Source organism: Cyprinus carpio, chromosome B24 (assembly GCF_018340385.1).
Source record: "Cyprinus carpio isolate SPL01 chromosome B24, ASM1834038v1, whole genome shotgun sequence".
In the NCBI taxonomy this organism is placed as follows: Eukaryota; Metazoa; Chordata; class Actinopteri; order Cypriniformes; family Cyprinidae; genus Cyprinus; species Cyprinus carpio.
Window position 1 is genome coordinate 3,012,575 of NC_056620.1, and position 20,227 is coordinate 3,032,801.

At 34.0% G+C, this 20,227-nt stretch overlaps 2 protein-coding genes across 6 annotated transcripts in view; one reads left to right on the plus strand and one right to left on the minus strand.

Annotated features, from left to right (window-relative positions):
- The window catches only part of sugct (succinyl-CoA:glutarate-CoA transferase), a 114,167-nt gene extending 111,827 nt beyond the window's left edge, over window positions 1-2,340 (minus strand). Inside the window, exons 1-6 of one of the 5 annotated variants that reach the window (XM_042751644.1) lie at window positions 2,089-2,338; window positions 1,307-1,358; window positions 1,131-1,204; window positions 731-816; window positions 595-645; window positions 367-487 (exon numbers count right to left, since the gene is read on the minus strand). In XM_042751644.1, the coding sequence (XP_042607578.1) occupies window positions 367-487; window positions 595-645; window positions 731-816; window positions 1,131-1,204; window positions 1,307-1,358; window positions 2,089-2,206 (502 nt within the window). In that variant the 5' untranslated portion in view covers window positions 2,207-2,338. The other 4 variants (XM_042751649.1, XM_042751646.1, XM_042751645.1 and 1 more) reach the window with 4 other exon arrangements.
- A 3,770-nt stretch (window positions 2,341-6,110) lies between these two features.
- Window positions 6,111-19,563, plus strand: LOC109049062 (glycogenin-1-like). Its single transcript, XM_042752061.1, has 7 exons — window positions 6,111-6,206; window positions 7,170-7,305; window positions 7,394-7,568; window positions 8,258-8,420; window positions 17,001-17,127; window positions 17,471-17,681; window positions 18,803-19,563. The coding sequence occupies exons 1-7, from the start codon at window positions 6,200-6,202 to the stop codon at window positions 18,947-18,949; spliced, it is 966 nt and encodes a 321-aa protein (XP_042607995.1). The 5' UTR covers window positions 6,111-6,199; the 3' UTR covers window positions 18,950-19,563.
- The last annotated feature ends 664 nt before the right edge of the window (window positions 19,564-20,227 follow it).

The window sequence follows — 20,227 nt, forward strand, 5'->3', positions numbered from 1 at the left end:
GTCAAAATGTATTTCTGGCTTGTTTATAACTAAAAGTCCTAAATTATGCAAAAACAAAAGTAGCTCGTAGCTTCTGCATGGGCTGCCTCGTCACAGGACGGAAACACTAAGAACACTGTTTATCATAGTTAATGAATAGATTTTACTGTTCATCACAGTTAAGTAATAAACAGATTAAGTTTATATAGTTGCAATAATAAAAATGAATCATGGTTATTTTAATCTGGTTTCCAGTATTTAATTCAAAACACCCATTTTTTGACGGGAAAAATATATAAAAACATGCAACTTTGTCATAATTACAGCAGAAATCATGCAAATAGCTTTAACCGGGGAGTCTTTTCATATTGCAAATATTGTGTTCACCCGTTATAGAGCAATAGATGAGCTGAGGGGCCACTTTACTCAACTCCTCGTACCCAAGTCCCATCTCATTCAGCTTCCCGGGCAAGTAATTCTCCACCAGAACATCACAGACTTTGGCAAGCTGACAGAAGAGACAATGCGGTGCGAGAGACAAGGTGTTCAAGCCGAAATACATCAAACAACAAAAGCTCTGTAATGCATCCAAGTATAAAAACACTGAACTTTTACCTTAGTTACAAGTTTGGTCCCCTCCGGATCCTTAAGATCAACAGCAATGCTCTGCAAGAAAGAAATCACAATTAAAATAGCAGAAAGTTTGAAAAAAAGTTGAAAATTGATAAGATATGAATACAATGGACTATACCTTTTTGTTCCTGTTCACACTCAGAAAATAAGCGCTCTCTTCACCCACAAACGGAGGGCCCCAAGCTCTCGTGTCGTCTCCTGAGCCTGCCACACATTCAAAGCAGATATTTGCTTTGCACGCATGCTTGGTCAAATAACAGTTTAATATATATGCAAGCAAACGTAATAAATGTTTTTATTATTTTTTTTTTTTTTTTTTTTTTTATTATTATTTTTTTTATTTTGGAGGTTCAAGTGCGGATGTAATTTTGGTATTTTGTTATAGGTGGCAAAGAAGAAATACCTTCATTTGGCCGTTTTTGCATTTCGGGATGAATCTAATCCTTGAAATGATGCCAACATCTTAAACTAGAATTCATGCATATATATAAGATGTTTACTATTTACATGACCCTTACCTGGTCGCTCCACTTTGATCACCTCAGCTCCCAAATCTCCCAATATCATAGTAGCAAAAGGTCCAGCCAAAACCCTGTTTTGCACACCGTGTAGTCATTTATTTTAGTTTATATTAAGCAAGTAAAACTGTTGTGTATAGTGGTTGAGAAGCATGTTATGAATGCACAGCTCCCACCTCGTCAGATCTAAGACTTTAACTCCATCTAGTGGTCTGATCTGACCTCCACCTGCATTCATGGAGAAATGAGCTTGCATTATTCACAATAAATCTACTAGTTAATTAAACCTACTCTAGAATTCCTCATTGATACATACATAAATAAATAAAAACAATGGATAGAAACTATACTGCGTCTAAATAATCCAGGTTCACGCAGTTTTTAAGAGAGCTCTTCCCTGGATTAATGTTCAGCTTGATTATACACGTCAACATATACTGATTTACCTGAACAAGTAGACAATGACTGTAGACAAAGACAATTGTATAATACAAAGCACAAAGCAGTCGACTTATTTTTGACACAAATGGAACCCCATAGAGTATATGATTAGCAAAAGCTTGAAATCATACGTTATCTGGCTTGTCAAAGGGCAAACGGGTTAAAAAATAACTGATCCTTCAAGAATTCAGTTTACAAGAGAGAAATAAAATTAAAAAGGTACAATTGTTTACTATATATTTGCCTACACAGGTGTGTGCATACAAGTAACGTTACCACAACATAAACAAGCAGGTGTGTAAACAATTACGTTCAAATAAATGTGTGTTTATATCACTTCCACCAAGTACACAGTACCTATGCATACACCTACTCACACGCCATAAAATAAAGTGTTCATATAAAGTACACAATCGCAAGGTTTATTTAGAGAGTAACTACAGCGTTCCTGCGCACGCTAACGGTATGATCACGTGTCTAAGCGCGTCAACGGTTCGGTTTAAAACACAGCTGCTACCTTGCGGTTTGGCAGTGAACGGTCGTCTTATATTCGCACACCTCGTCTTATTCGGTGGCAGAAATCGTGATGTTCTGCTTAGATGAGATACAACTCTCGTAAGAACGCTTCCCGACATGTTGACTCGACGTTTACGTACGCAACGCAACGTCTATAAAAGCCCCGCCCCCTCAGACTTTGAGAAGAGTTCACGAGAGCTCTTTTAAATCTTTGCGAATGCGCACAGCAGTTAGTTCGACGCAAAAATCCAGTCCAGAAATCGTTAGAAAGTAATTCAATAAAATGCCATTTCCTGTAATCACAAACGACTGTTCATTGGTTAATATGTTACAGCGATTAGAAAAGTAACAATCATCACATGACCTCGCAGCTCGCGCGACTTATAAAAGCCTATATATATATATATATATATATATATATATATATATATATATATATATATATATATATATATATATCATATATATATATATACAAAGCATCAAAGTTTTATATATATATATAAAACTTTGATTCTAACTTTTTTTGTAATCATAGTAGCATCAAAGGAAATAAACTGAAAATAACAATTAAAAAAGAAAGATATTATCCAGGGAATAACTTAAATTAAATTAAAATTAAATTTATGCATTTAGCAGACGCTTTTATCCAAAGCGACTTACAGTGCATTCAGGCTATCAATTTTTACCTATCAACTTAAAATAAATTATCAAAAAAAAAAAAAAGTTTTCTAGAATTTAATACATTTATTTAGCTTTATGATTTTTCGTATCTTTCAGAGTCTCAAAAAATTTCATTAGGTCAATTTCAAATGGTATGATGTTCGGTTTATTGTTTGCCCTTTTTTGAATTTTGTATTAATATATTATGTATTATATTTGTCTCACCGTACAATACCATTGTTATTACAAGTTTTAAAAAATATATTTTAATCTCATATTCAGTATTCTTATTGTTCCAAATAATAGGATCAAAGTCATATTTATAACCACATTAATAGAACCTGTTTATGAAAATAAGATAAGAACCTTGTTTACATCAAAATCTAAACCTCTAAAACTTTTTAAAAATCAGGATGATATTCCATATTTATTTCTTTACCCATTTATTTTAAATATGCAGTTAGCAGTATTGAAATCAAGTACATTTAGACCCTCTTCTTCAGTTGGATTGCATAGAATGGTGTTTTATAAATTGTGTTTTCTGTTGATCTTTGTTTAGATTATCTATATTGACTTAAAGAGGCACATAACACCCATGTTAATTGATATGTGTTGTCCTTAATTAATAAAAAGAAAGAAATATATACACAGTTTATCTTTTTTTTACACATACATTCATATAAAATATGTACAAACACAATGTATGTATATACATAAATGAATATACATAAATGCTTTAAGTCGTCTGTCCCGACTGTTGGTCTCTGATTTTGTTTGCCATTCAACTGCTTTTTTTTTCAGGAAGTGACTGTATGTGAGTTCATTTTTGTGGCGATATCATGAAGTAATCAAAAGTTACAACATTTGGAACCAAGGTAGCCTTTCTCTTAGCCCTTGGCAGTTTTGAAATTGTTGTTTTGAATTATAATGTAATGCCTCACTCAAGTTTAGTCAAAACCCCAAACGATTATGCTTGTTGAGACCTTTCAAATGACATATGACATGACTAGCTGAGCTGTATGATGTTTCTGACATATTAGAGTATGGCAAAAAAAAAAAAAAAAAAAAAAAAACCTTTTTTAAATTTATGAAAACATATTTTTTCTATGTATCCGCAAATAGCTCATCCCTACTTATGAGTTAATAAAGTGGCCACATGCATTGAAAAGATCAGACTCCAAGCTTTCAAATTTCAAATTATGTTATGAATGCAGTGATTTTGAAAAATATGATTATTATTATTATTTTCTTCGCTAGGGGGCGCCCGCCGGCGGTACACTTCGGCTTAGACAAGAGGAACTAGGCAGCACTGGTTAGGAGTTGATCAAAATGGTTGGATGCATTCAAAAGCTGAATCAACACTTTTGTTTTTTCGCGTATTGATTACTGTAATGCTTTGCTGGCTAGAGTTTCAGAAGCTACACTAAGTAAATTACAGTTGGTACAAAATTCAGCTGCTAGTATTCTGACTAGGACCAGTGCAAGGGAGCACATCACATCACATGACTTCCTGTTTCTCATGCTCACTTACAGTATATGCTCATGCTCACTTATAAGGCCTTGAATAATTTAGCTCCTCAATGTTTGTGTGAGCTTTTAATCCCCTACACCTCTACACGTGCTCTACGCTCTTCTGCAACTCGGCTTTCTCTTCTTTGGCTCCTGAATTGTGGAATATTCCTGCCCTCTGAAATTAGAAATGCAGAATCCCTTAGTGTTTTTAAATCATCCCTTAAAACTTACCTTTTTATGGTAGATTTTATGTGATTACTTTGTTTTTATTAAATTGGCTTTGTATTGTTTGGTTAGTTTTTTGCTGCCTGTACTTTTGTGCGTATCTTTTAACTTTATATTTTTATATGTATGTAAAGCGTTTTGAGATGCTTCTTTTAAAGGCGCTATACAAAATAAAGCTTATTATTATTATTATTATTATTATTATTATTATTATTATTATTATTGTTATTATCTTAAAAACTAATCATGTGTGCAGGGGTGAGGTTTCCATTTCGGGGGCCCTAAGCAATGTCAAGTCCACGAGGCCCTATAGCTCTAACCATCACGGGTTGATGAACCACTACTTCACTAACCACTAGAAATAAGAAAGAAAGATTTACAGAAACAACAGTGGCCTTTATAAAAACCTTTTTCAACCGGCTTTGTTGCATTTATAATAATACCTAACCAAAACTTTGAAGTTATTATTTGTTTGCATCATTAATATTTGACTGTAAGCTATTTTTTATTATTTACTTTTTTATCTTCACTCTGTTGCCTATTGGTGTAGTTTTGCTGGTATATTTCTTAATATATATTACATGAGATGTAAAAGTGGTTTATAATTTCAAACTTTTCAAGAAACTTTTTATTATTATTATTATTATTAACAATATCAGAAAGATACACATAAACATTAGAACAAAAACAAGAACGTGTGTGGGATTTCAAGAAACTTCATATTTCAAGAAACAATAAATAATATTACTTATGAGGGGTAATGTACAGTCAGCATATATGTATACATATCTGAACTGGCATAAGAGAACAGAAATGTAATTCTACATATTTCTAATAATAAACATCTATAATTATTTTGTATTAATTATTTATGAATCAAAATGAAAGCTCAGTTAAACTCTGACCAATAGGTGGCATGAGACACCAATCAATAATTCTATTCTATTCTATTCTATTCTATTCTATTCTATTCTATTCTATTGTAGAGATGTCTCACTGTCAGGTCAAACTGTTGTACATGTGCTCTGTCTATTCAGTTAGCATAGCTGACAAACAGTCCTAATCATAATTTTAACTTAGTTAACTTAGTTCCAGAACAAGTTTGACAAACTAGCAGTTAACAAACTTGTAATCAGTCTTAATTTTCAGATTCAAATTAGACCAAGATACCATTTTATGTAGCTGAATTTAAAAGGCTATGACCAGTCTTGAAGAAAAGAAGAAAAAAATTGGATGACTATAACCTTTAAGATTAGTCAAAATAATTTATGCAACTGGCCACAGGACGTTTAATTAACTATTAAAGAGTTAATGCATTATGTGCCATGAACATCAACATAAAGAATGTATTTAATATGGAATATACAATTATACAAATATATACAATATATTCATGAAACAATATTTTAAAAAAAAGTACACACCTTTTTACCCTTTTACATTCATATAATTTACAACCGAAAATCTTGGAAATCTGTCAACTACACAAGACACAAGTGCAGTCCCATATATGAAGCCACGCCCCTAAGATCACGAACCAATCAGGGTCGTGTCCGCAGAGCCCTCTCTGTTCACGTGACTGGCAGCAGTATATATGGAGCAGGTCGCGCTGGTATAAATGAGCTCAGGGCGTGATGCAGAGTCTCTTTTATTGAAGTGACACTGCTGTTCTGGGAGTCCGAGCTACAAAGTAGCTTTGACAAGTATCGAGCATGGCAGGTATGTGACAATGCACTTTTCAATTAAATCAAACAGAGCTGATGAAGTGTAGGGGGTGTAACTAAAGGTAACTAAAGGCTTTAAGGGATGTGGATGTTCACTGCAGTGCTCATATTCATATTTCTATGGATGTAAATTATGTAATGCTTATGTATACTGGCATGATTACTCAAGTGTTAAAGATTATTCATAATCCCAATTTTTTTTTTACACAAATTAGACTGTAAAGTTATGATGTCCGATTTATTTGTTCGGTTGAAGAATCGGATGAAACGGTTTACAAAACTGGTCTGAAGAATTCTTGAATGGTTCTCGAGTCAACTCAATAACAGTTCATTGAATCGAGAACCTTCTGTTTTGATTTTTATTGATGATACATTAATGGTTTTAATAAATAGCATTTCATTAAAACAAGCAAAAACGTTTCAGCTGAGAGATATAAGATAATTAAAGTAGTGTTTAATGCATATGTAAATGATATTTGCGTTCTAAATGACTGCTTTATGAATTAGGCTAATATGGCTACAAACTGAAATCGTACATTTGCCACAAAAACAGCCCTTTTTTGAAGAAAAACATAACAATATGGCTTTATTGGAGTATTTTAGAGAATATGGCACGCAGTGATGGCACGTTAAGAATCACTGAATCAGTTCCAAACATATTGTTCAAAAGAACCGATTCTCGGAATCAAATCAAAACCATATTCAAAGGAAAAATACATCTTTGATAATCACTTACACAGGCACAACTTATAATTGTCCATTCGTTCAATAGTTCATTCAATCAGCTTTGTAAGTTTCACCACGTTTCACATTATTATGAGGGGAAATGTGTATGATTGACATCCATTATGTCTTGTTTTGGGCGGAAATCCATTCTGCTGCCATCTGTAATGTGAAATCCAATTTATTAGACCTTATCTGTCAGTCAGTGTTATGTCAATCTTCATTTCTTTATCAGAACAGGCATTTGTCACTCTGGCCACAAACGATAGCTATGCGAGAGGAGCTATGGTGCTTGGAAAATCTCTTAGGAACCACAAGACTTCAAAAAAGCTGGTGGTGCTCATTGGGCCACATGTGTCCGATCAGTCAAGGTACGACATGCTTCATTCAGCCGGTACTGTACTGTGAACTCTCTGACTTCCGTGGAAAACTAAATGAGATGTTTGTGAATATCTTTAGGGCAGTGCTTCATGAGATCTTCGATGAAGTCAGGCTAGTGGATGTGTTGGACAGTGGGGACACAGCACACTTGGCCATGATGAAGAGACCTGATCTGGGTGTCACTTTCACCAAGCTGCACTGCTGGACTCTCACACACTACTCCAAGTGTGTGTTTATGGACGCAGACACACTGGTGAGTTCGCATTATGACTTCAAACCAGCTGGTTAGCAGAGAGCTCAAGTTGTGCCTTGTCAAAACATGCATGAAATATTTCTGTCATTTGAATTACACTGTGCATCGTTAACTCAGTGTGTGAATGTACGCCTCTGCTTTATACTTAACGTGTTTAATTTGCCAAAAGTAGTGAAGGCATCTGTGCATGCCTTTTATACAAAATGCAATTTTATTTTATTTATTTTTATCAAAAATAGAGTAAAAACAATAATGTTGTGAAATATGACTACAATTTAAAATCAAATTTCTAAAATGTAATGTAAAATGTAATTTTTTCTTGTGTATACTGTGATGGCAAAGCTGAATTATTTTCAATTTTGGAAAACAAAAATGTGTTGCTTAATATTTTTGTGGAAACCGTGATGCATTTTATTTTCAGGATTTTTAAGAAATAGAAAGTTAAAAAGACAGCATTCATTAAGTTTCTCACGTTTGCATTCAACATTGGAGCTGTTTTTACTGTCACTTTTGAGGAGCCCAGCGTCCTTGCTGAATAATTAATAAAAAAAAATTAACAGTTGTGTGTTTCTTTGTAAAATAACTTTTTTTCATACATGCACTAATGAATTGTACATAATACGCCCAAAATAACCCCCATAAACCTACACATTTTTGGACAAAGTTTGACAGTTTTCTGATGGCTGTAGGTGGTATCAAACATCGATGAGCTGTTTGACAGAGAGGAGCTGTCTGCGGCTCCAGACCCCGGCTGGCCTGATTGTTTTAACTCTGGTGTGTTCGTGTTTCGCCCGTCCAACGAAACCTACGGCAAACTTCTGCAGCACTGCACGGAGCATGGCAGCTTTGACGGTATGTAAAACAACACTATCCTTTGGTTTTAGATATGTCAGAGCTCTGTATTTCAGTTGGAGCAAATAGCTTTTAGGGCATTGACAGTTTTACGGTGTTTGAAGCATTTAAACTCTACGGACCCGGATACGGGTCCAAAATTTTTTAAAAATGTTTATGATTCATTTACATAGCCTTCCTTATATGGTATCAGCCCATAGATGGGTTCATTTGAAAGCTTGGCGTGTCTTCTTTACAAAGAATAAAGAATAAATTTGGGTTTTAGGATTCATAAAGCAGTGAAATTAAGCTTAGAAATGTATTCGTCCCACACACGAATTTCCGCCTAACAATTGCAAATAATTTTTCTGAAGAATGTGTATTTTATATATTTTTCACAAAACAGTTAAGTCATATTATCACAAGAAAGCTCTCATTCTCAGGAATTTGACTATGTAGATCATTTATTTGTTCCAGGTCTGTATGTGCTGTAAAGGCTGTTCACACCAAGAACGATAACTATAGTGATGACTGTGATGACAGCTATATTAGCATCCTCACCAATGAACAACAACATTTTGTTTATTATGAGTGTGCTACCACTTTAAAAGCTCAATCTTTGGGTGGATTGATTCTGATTGGCTGTCAATGTTTTTGTTCATCATTTGGACAAACATGTTCTGAAATTGATTCAAATTATATCATTCCTCTGTGCCGTAGATTTAGAATGATTATTAAAACTTCATAGTTTTAGTTATCATTATAGTTATTGTCCTTGGTGTAAACAGGCCTAAAGTTATGTTTGCAAGCTGAGGGACAAGTATATTTATTTAATTACTTCGTAAACATTATATATTAAAAAGGAGAAATTCTGCAGAATCTTTCCCGCTGCTCATTTCCACACGACAAAAACAAAACATGGAGATACTAGGAGCTATATAGTTTCAAAATGACAAAAAGGCACTGCAGAAGTATTTTATGTGACGTATGCATTATATTCAGAATCTTTTTAAGACATATAATAGTTTTGGGTCACTAAATCTTTTCAATCATGGAAAAGTTCAAATAAATAGTTGTAAATGTAAAAATTTAATAAATAAATAAAAGCAAATAATAAAAAAATTATCAAAATTGATCAGAAATAGATAAATAAATGTATAATGACAATTGGATTTAAATAAATAATACATCTATGAAAATAAATATAAATAATAAAAGGTATATCATAAATGAGTCATAAAAATTAGATTACAATAAATAAATGCATTTACTAAAACAAATACAAATCTGATTAAAATAAAATCAATACAAAATAGATAAAAACAAATAAAACATCTAATATTACAGTACTGAAGTGAATAGACACTAGTAAAAAACTAAATATTATTTTTATATTTATACATATTTTTATTTTTAAATATTTAATATTAACATAAAATAAATAAAGAAATACTGTTTTATAAATTAGCATCTAAAAGGTTGAGAAACCCCTGATATACAGTAGACCACATTTAATGGTACTCTCTTTTTCTAACCATTTTAGAGCTTAGACCTAGTCACTATCTATTTACAGCACTCTTCTAATCCTTAAGTCTTGTCTAAATCGTAATCTTAGTTTATACAACTTTACAAACTTCCTATATTTATCTCTCCGGGTGCTTATCAAGTACCTCGTCTGCAATCAAGGCCAATCGTGGCTAGATAAACCATCAGAGTTATTTGAGCTAATGTTTCTGAATGGATGCATATTCCTGCATCAGCCTTTATAGTTCTAAATCTCCATTCCAGCTGAAACGTCTCTGCATTTCCCCACACGCCCAGCACTTTGATGTGTGCTCATCTTACGCACACTGTCAGCGTAATTAAGTCGCCCTTCCCTGTGTTGCATCACAAAATTACCTCAAGCGAAAATGCCCAACAGAGCCTCTCGAGTATTGCCCAACACAGCTGGTTCATAAGCCCGGCGAGAGGAATTTGGCACGGGCGCCCTCAGCAGACAAAAGCCCTTTCATGGCAACCCTGTTTTTCCTTTTCGTTAGGAGCCAAGGGCCATTTTGCTACAGCCACCTCTTGGCGTAGTTGCTCGTTATGCAACTTTTATGGGTTTTAGTAATTTGGTAAAATGGCTATCAGGAAAAGTGCATGTTTCTTTTTCCCTATGTTTTGTTTTACACTTGTTAGTTGATAACATGCAGGACAAATAATTATTTGCATATGTCAGCGTGTGTGAGTGACTTGCAGATTTATGATGTATTGGTGTAAATTTTTGGACGTGTTTTCAGCTCGACGACACAGTGAACCCATTCTTATGAGTCTGGCTGTGAGTTTGAGCGTGACGGTCGACGAACCAATTAGATTGCTGCGTTGCGAGGGTGGGCTCTGCTTACATTATGGAGATTGGCACCTTTTCAAAAGCCTGTTTATTATGCTTTTGTTAATCCACAGAATCCAGAAGCTCTTTTGGACGGTCATAATTGCAGGCTGCATAACTGCTACACAATCTTGTCCGCCTGAGCTTTTGGTCTATTTTTGACTGTCCTCTGACACATCAGAGCTCTAATGGTGTGGTAATTTGTAATGATTGCTTTATTTTTAGCTGGGATAGATTGTTTGTGGCCATAACAGGGAAAGCTTGAACTCATCTTGACTGCTGCCATGATGTCTTGTGGTATTCTCTGCTTAATGAAGCTTTGAGCTTGGGAAAGAAGAACATGAGAAACTTTTCTGTGCAAATCATGCCACCATAATGCTGGAGTCTTCTGCCAGGCTGGCGTATGAGGTTGCTAGGGTATTCTGTGTGATTTCTAAGGCGTTGTTAGGGAGTTCTGGGTGGTTGCCATGGCCTTGTTGGGGTGTTCTGGATAGTTATAGTGTGTTGCTGTGTGGTTGTTATGGTGTTCTGTGTGGTTTCTATGGCAATGTTAGGGTGTTCTGGTTTGTTATACAGCAAGTGTCTTGCTGTGTGGTTGGTAGGGTGTTCTGTGTGATTTCTAAGGCATTGTTAGGGAGTTCTGGGTGGTTGCCATGGCCTTGTTAGGGTGTTCTGGTTAGTTATACACCAAGTGTGTTGCTATGTGGTTGTTATGGTGTTCTGTGTGTTTGCTATGGCAATGTTAGGGTGTTCTGCGTGACTATACTGTAAGTGTCTAGATGCGTGTTTGGTAGGGTGTTCTGTGTGGTTGCTATAGCATTTAAGGGTGTTCTGTGTGGTTGCTATAGCATTTAAGGGTGTTCTGTGTGGTTGCTATAGCATTTAAGGGTGTTCTGTGTGGTTGCTATAGCATTTAAGGGTGTTCTGTGTGGTTGCTATAGCATTTTTAGGGTGTTCTAGGTGGATGGCTGCTATGGCCTTGTTAGGATGTTCTGGGTAGTTATGTATTATATATGTTGCTACATTATGTGGTTTTTATGGTGATCTATGTGGTTGCTATGGCATTGTTAGGGTGTTCTCGCTGGTTACACAGTAAGTATTTTGCTGCGTGGTTGGTAGGGTGTTCTGTGTGTTTGCTATAGCATTGTTAGGGAGTTTTGGGTGGTTGCCTTGGCCTTATTAGGGTGTTCAGGACAGTTATACAGTAAGTGTGTTGCGTTATGGTTGTTATGATGTTCTGTGTGGTTGCTATGGCATTGTTAGGGTGTTCTGCTTGACTATACAGTAAGTGTCTTGCTGCATGTTTGGTAGGGTGTTCTAGGTGGTTGCTATGGCATTGTTGGGATGTTCTGGGTGATTATACAGTAAATGTCTTGCTATGTGGTTGGTAGGGTATTTTTGGTGGTTGCTATGGCATTGTTAGGGTGTTCTGTGTGGTTACTATGGCAATGTTAGCGTGTGCTGGATGGTTGCTATGTCATTGTTAGGGTGTTCTGTGTGGTTACTATGGCAATGTTAGTGTGCTGGATGGTTGCTATGGCATTGTTAGGGTGTTATATGTGGTTGCTATGGCAATGTTAAGGTGTGCTGGCTGGTTACTAAGGCGTTGTTATGGTGTTTTGTGTGGTTGCTTGGCCGTTGTTAGGGTATTCTGCATGACTATACAGTAAGTGTCTTGCTGCATGCTTGCTATGGCAATGTTAGGAAGTTATGGGTGATTATACATTAAGTGTGCTGCTATGTGGTTGGTAGGGTATTCTGGGTGGTGGCTATGGCAATGTTAGGGTGTTCTGTGTGATTTCTATGACAATGTTAGGGTTTTCTGGGTAGTTACACAGCAAGTGTGTTGCTATGTGGTTACAGTGTTCTGTGAGGTTGCTATGGCAATGTTAGGATGTTCTGGGTGATGATACAGTAAGTGTGTTGCTACTGTATGTGGTTGGTATGGTATTGTTAGGGAGTTCTGTTCTGTGTGGTTGCTATGCAATGTTAGGGTGTGCTGGGTGGTTGCTATGGCATCGTTAGGATGTTCTGTGTGGTTGCTAGGTGGTTATTAGTGTGTTACTGCATGGTTGGTAGGGTGTTCAGGGAAGTGTGTTCTGAATGGTTCTACGCTTGTTGCTAAGATACTATAGTTGTAAAGGTGTTGCTATGTGGTTGCTAATGTGTTGCTAGGGTATTGTGTGTGGTTGTAAGTTGGTTGCTATGGTTTGGAGGCAAGTTGTAAGAGTATTGATAGATAATTGCTTGTGTGTAGCTAGGTGATTGTTATGGTGTTGTAGATATTTGTAATGGCAATGCTCAGTGGTTTCTAGGGTGTTGCTAGGGTGGCCTGTATCATTTCTAAGTGATTGCAAGAATGTCTTGAATAGTTGCTTAGATTGTCTAGGTAGTAGAATTAGCATTGCAAAGGTATTTCTAAGGCATTATGAGGTGATTGCTAGGATGTTATGCATGAGTTGTTAAGTGGTTACGGTGGTGTTCTAGATAGTTGTATGGGTGTTGCTAAGTGGCTGGTCCAGGTGTTTGCAAGGGCATTGTTAGTTTTGGTTGTAATATGGTTGTTCTTAGGGTGTTTTCTAAATAGTAAAAATGAGTTTACTTGGGAGTTCTAAGTGGTTGCTAGGGTGTTCAAGATGAAATTGAAAGAGCATTGCTCGTTTCTTGCTATTGCATTGCTAGATGGCAGTTAAGGTGTTCTGGACTGTTGTAAGGGTATTGTAGGCTGTTACTATGGCATTCTAGAGGGTTAAATTGCAGTTTCTAGATGGTTGCTACTAGGGTGTTCTGGGTAATTAGATGTGATTTGTACTGTTAAGTCATGCTTACATTAAAAAAAAAATGACATGGCAAAGGACCAGATTCAAAGAACAGTGAGTGTGTTTAGGAATGATCTCAGTGACAAGCAGTTTCAAGAGTGTTGTGCGTCAGACTAACAATCCAGCCTAATCACGTCCAGGTTTGTTGGGCGTTCAGACAACTGGCATCCAAAGACAGCATGAGTGTGTTCTCTCATACCTGCAGAGCATCTGAAACGGTGAATCAAACAAGCATCTTTCCATTTCCTAGTTTATTACGGTCCTGATGACCTGAGGCTATCATGTGGACTTGTTCTCATCCTCTGCCAATGTAAACCAGGCAGAGACTATGTGCATTCCTCCACAGTTCAGATCATCCCCTCAAAATGAACACTCCAAGGCCGCAGTAATGTTTGTAGAGCCACTTGCACAAGGAAAGCCCGGGGGAGGATTCTGAACCCTGTTTCTGGGCTCTTGAAGGCATGCCCGCATTAAATAACGCTGGATTGGTTTAGCTGCTAAACCAGCATGCTTTGCAAACAGTGCTCCAGCATGTAGGTTAATCTGCTATAGGCACGTAGCATTATTAGGTGACTTTGTAAAGGTCTTCTTTGTCTAGCAGTGAGGATGCTGTATATGGTTTGTGCTGACTATATTCATTTCCTTACAGCGTGCACATGGCCTGTCCTGGGGCAAATATTCATGTGTTTAAGTGCAGAGGATGGAACTGGATTCTAAGTGCAGCCCATAGGTTAACAGACAGATATTGAAGAAATAAATTGACTAGATAACCATATCTTTTAAAGTCAGCATGAAATGAAAATTCATCATATCTATTTTCTAAATGCATGTTATTAACTACATTGTGGAAAACTGATCCATGCATAAGATTTTCATAATTTTCTAATCAAACTATTGTAACTCGATCTTTCAACAGACTTGGTGACTACAGTATTCTGGACTTCTCCAATCAGTCCTCTCTTTTTTTTTCTACATTCGACATCACGCTCAAATTTACAGTAGATCTGCTTCCATCCAATCAACAACTGATAGATAGAACAAAGTTCCGCCCTGTGTTTTTAACCACCTTAAATCCATTTCATTCTGATAAAAAATAAAAATCTGGCACTACTTCTGTTATATTGCGCTCTTAACAATCATAATCCTCAGAAAAACACTTACATTACACTAACTTTTTGAGTTGTTTTTCATAATTTTTTTTAAAAATATTTCATTAACCCATTTTTTAATCTAATCATATTTAAATTATTTAAGGTTCCATTTGGAACTATAAATAATTCCATTGGTTAACCATATTAGTAAACGTGAACTAACAATGAAAATACTTCTAAAGCTTTTTTAATCTTCGTTAATGCATCTGTTAAATATGATTTAATGTACCTCAGTCAGCATGAACTAATAATTTACAGCTTTTAAAAACTCATAAAAACAGATGTATTGATAATTTTTGTTAATATTAGTTAATGCATTAAGTAATGAGACCTTATTGTAAAGTGTTACACTCTAAAGACAGAAGACAAAATCTGAGTTGATCTCTCACATGTAATGAAAGAGGATGTGGACCAAGAGCTCTAAAACGAACAAAAACAACTATAAAAGTATCACAAAAATGTTCTATTTAATTGTATGTTATATTGCAAGTCTTCTGAAGCCATACAATATGTTGAGTAACACACTAAAAATTTAGTCATTATTCATCATGACATTTGTGACATATATTATGTATTCAGCAGTTTTGGACATTGTACTGTATGTCTCTGTCTTTCCACAACGACAGCTACTCACATGTGAAACACAGTCTCATGTGAAACAGTCAGAAGCTAGAAAACCTTATTATATAAGATCTTTGCAATCACCCAGATCACTCAAGCAACCTCACAGACACACAGGAATGAGAACATCATAGCAACAACCAACCAAAACACTCAAATAAGAATTCAAAGAGTACATTTTATTGTTAATTCCCCCTAAAAAGTGTAAACACTGTGCCTCTGTGGTGCTATCTACAAATCAATCACATTTTTATTATAATTCTTTTTTATTTTTTACATTTGTTAAATATTTTTTATTTGCATTTTCATATATTATTAGTTAAATATTCTTTTAATCGTCTGTTTGTTTGTTTATTATTTATTCATTCATATTTATTTATTTATTCATAGTAATTGTTAGCATTCATTAATTTTTGTTATGTATTTTAATTATCTGTTTGTTCATTTGTTTATTTTTATTTAATATTTATTTATTCAATCATACTTGTTTGAGGAGTTATTAGTATTTTGTTTATTTATTCCTTTATTAGTTATATACAATTATATAGTTATGTATTCTTTTAATTGTTTGTTTGTTTATTCGTTATTTATAAATTCATTCATAGGTATTTATTTTTGTAATTATTAATATCCATTCTTTCATTCTTAGTTATGTATTCTTTTAATTATTTGTTTGTTTGTTTATTTATTAATTTATTTTTATTTATTATTTACTTATACATTCAAAGGTATTTATTTATGCATTTAATTGTTTGTTTATTTATTCATTTATTTTAGGAATTATTAGTATTCATTCATTCATTCATGTATGCATTTTTAGATATATACTGTATTCTTTTAGTTGTTTGTTTGTTTATTTGTATGCATTATTTATTAATTCATAGTTATTTATTTATTTTTAGTAATTATTAGCATTCATTCAGTTATGTATTCTTTTAATTATCTGTTTGTTTGTTTATTCATTCATAGTTTTTAATGTATTTATTTTAGGAATTATTAGTATTCATTCATTTATTCATAATTAACTATGTATTCTTTTAATTGTCTGTTTATTTATTAGCTATTTAATCATTCATTCTTGCATAGATATTTATTTATTTTAATAATTCTTAGTATTCATTCATTCATTCTTAGTTATGGATTCTTTTAATTATATGTTTTTGTTTGTTTGTTTTTATTGTTTATTTATTCATTCATAATTATTAATTTATGCATTTAATTGTTTATCGTAGGAATTATTAGTATTCATTTATTCATTTTTAGTTATGTATTCTTTTAGTTGTTTGTTTGTTAATTTGCATTTATTATTTATTATTTCATAGTAATTTATTTATTTATTAATTTATTTTATATTATTAATTAGGCTATTAGAATTGTGGGTTTTTTTTATTCATTCATTTATTTTTTAGTTATGTATTCTTTTAGTAGTTTGTTTATTACTCATTTATTTTATTTATTTATTTATTTATTAATTAATTTTTATTTATTTATTGCAGTTTCACTTGGTGATGCTGGTAGTACAGATAATACAGAAATGAAGGACTTTTAACATTGTTATTTACTTCTAAATCATACTGACAAACAGAAGAGAGCTAATTCCATTTGAAGTGACATTAATTATAATTAATCTGCTCAACAGGAGGAGACCAAGGAGTTCTGAACGGCTTCTTCAGTGACTGGGCAACAGCCGACATCAACAAACACCTTCCTTTCATCTATAACATGAGCAGCATAGCCATCTACACGTACCTTCCTGCGTTTAAACAGTGAGTGTGACTCTGACTGCCGCAGCATGCGCTGGTCAGTAACAGGATACACACACGGGTCACATGAAGGCTGCTCATGCCGTAACATCGGGTTACAGGAGCTGAGGAAGAAGAGTGTGAGACAGAATCATCCGAGGAGACACTCACGCATAATCCTTCATAATGCTTCCAGTGATAGTGTGCATGGTGTTCTCACTGCAGCTTTACACCACACTCACAGACTGTTAACCAGTTACTTGCAATAAACATTTTATTTTCAGCCCAGCGTTGAAATGCATTCACACACTTCATGTCGCCTGCTGTTTTTCAGGAATGCATGCTGAAAATGTCTTTCGGTCCACAGATACGGTGCAAATGCAAAGGTTGTGCACTTTCTGGGCCAGATGAAGCCGTGGAGCTACGTGTATAACCCCACGCAGAGGAGACTGAGAGGAGACACGCAGGCCTCGTCTCAGCCTGGCTTCCTGCTGCAGTGGTGGGCTCTGTACAGCGCCGAGGTGCTGCCCATGCTGATCCGAGAGTATGGAGACCAGCCCTTCAACTCCGGCTGTGAGGTCAGGCCTGAACATACTGAAGAAAATAACCATGTCCAGGAGTCTGCGCACACTGCCTGTGTGCTAGTTGTCATACTTGCACTACATGCTAAGCATTGTTAACTTTAATAAGATACATTATTCACACACACACACACACACACACACACACACACACACACACACACACACACACACACACACACACACACAAATCTTGCATTTACATGTTAGTGTCTACAGTAGCAAAGGCCACAACAATATTCAGTGACATTGTGATTTTTACAGTCATTTGTGATTTACTGAAAAAAATTAAAATAAATAATCTATTAAAAAACGAATCACAATAAATTATTTATTTATTAAATTTATTATTATTATCAAAAAATAAAATATTTTATAAGAGCTTAGAATGGCTTTAATTTATCAAATTAAAAATACATTTTTAAATTTATTTTATTTGAAATGTATAATGTTTTATTATGCATTTAAATGTATATTACAATAATCACACTTTTAAAACTAGTTTATCTCATATATCCAGATTCTGAGAATATATTTATTATAGAATATATTTTATATATTTGCTAAATTTAAATGACTTTTCCATTACTAGAAATCAGACTTTCAAAACAAGTTCTTATTTTTTTTTGATTTTTTATAATATATAATATAGTGTAGTGTAGATAATAATGATGATGATAATACTCATTATCAATAGTAATCATAATAATTACTATTTCTACTTTCATCTCAATGAATTTTGGTAGAGCTTGACATGACTATAAAAATAAAAAATAATTTTAAATATCAATTTTATATATTTATATTTAAAAAAAAAATCCACACAAAAAAAACAGTCATATTGCTGCTTTTTTTTTTTTGAGCTTGGCATAATTTGAAAAATGCAATTGTACATATGCATTTTGTTTAATTTATATATTTATTATTAATTTACACATTTTTTCCAGGTCTAGAAATGACACAAAAGTAGCCAACCTCATACAATATATCCATGTTTTTCAAGACTGTGGGAATCCTGCTGTTTTTTGTTGTTTTCCTGAACTGCACAGAACTGAAAGATGATCTTTTTTAAAGGAATGTCATGTATTTAATGAGCTGTAGTGTTCTCTGGTTGACAGGAGGACGCTGCGGAGAGTGAGGAGCGCGTTCAGCCGCTCATGTCCTCAGCGGAGCGCAAGCAGCGATGGGAGCAGGGCCAGGCCGACTACATGGGAATAGACTCTTTTGACAACATTCAGAAAAAACTTGACGTTTTCCTGAAATAAAAAGTCAAACACAGAAATTTTAGAGGGTTTTCAGCTATGCAAGACGGTCACACTGTGGCCCGCTAACACGTCACACTCTCTGTCTTCTTCATTCAAGCATGTGATGCTAACTGTGTCTTTGAACCTCATGCAGAATGTGAATTCTGGCAGTGCATGGCCATTTTAATAGATAACGCCAGCTTTCTCTATCACTTGCTCAAAGTTCCCATGTTTGAGACGCACTTTCAGTCTTATTTCTGGACTTACACTGACACCTAGAGGTTTGATTCCTGAACATACAAATGCTGGATTTACAGTGATAAATATGTACAATTTACATACAAAAGTACAGTACTGAGTAACCCAGCTACTACTGTTAGTATTGAGGATAAATAAAGTCAAATATTCTTACTTTTTCTTCGCCTGCTGCTGATAGTGTTTTAAAGGCTCTGTGCTCTTGAATGTCGGTCTGGTTGATCTTCTGTTCACAGGCTCGATGGTGTGTTTGTCTTCTCACTGTGTCACATATCTTCATTTTTATATCTTTGCGTTTTTCTTTTGTCTTTTTGTATCTCTGTTTTCTTTTATTCCGTGTTACAGGGCCCTCTGGCTACAAAATAAAACTTTCAAAATGATTATGTGTGAAATTTCATCTTTTTTTTATGTTGTATTAATGTTATATTAATGCAATAATTAACTGTAATAGATAAAATATAAAATACTATTTCACTTCAGCTGTTTGTAACTGAAGTCTTACTAAAAGCATGAGTGTGATTTGAGAAATAGAAACATTTAGACAATATTTGTTGAACGATTTCGTACAACCGTAAAATTCCGGAAGAAAAAAGGGAAATTATGAATTTATAAATAGTTAAGACACCCTGTGGCTGTTGGTGGAACGGCATCTTTACATTAATTATTTTACTGTTTGTATTTATGAAATATTCTTTTTTTTTTCATGTAGTTCTTAAGTCAAGCAAAACTATTTTATAGGCATTTATAGATATTTTTAATAATAGAAACCGCAAGCGTCACCTAGCGGAAAAATTACTGTTACAGTTAATTTATATTAAGGTTATATATAATATTTAATATATTTATTTATTTATTTATTTATATATTATATTTATTTATTTATAATTTATATTTATATTAAGAAAAAACTAACAAAAAATAAATAATAAAAGTTATATTAATGAAAATAAAATTAAATTATTTATATAATAATATATAATATTTATATAAGGTATAATATTAATAATATAGGTTTCAGACGGAACCTTTTTTATGATTATTATT

Coding starts and splice junctions, on each gene's coding strand:
- LOC109049062 (XM_042752061.1), top strand. Junction 7,569..8,257: donor TTATGGACGCAGACACACTG/GTGAGTTCGCAT, acceptor TGATGGCTGTAG/GTGGTATCAAACATCGATGA. Junction 8,421..17,000: donor GGAGCATGGCAGCTTTGACG/GTATGTAAAACA, acceptor TCTGCTCAACAG/GAGGAGACCAAGGAGTTCTG.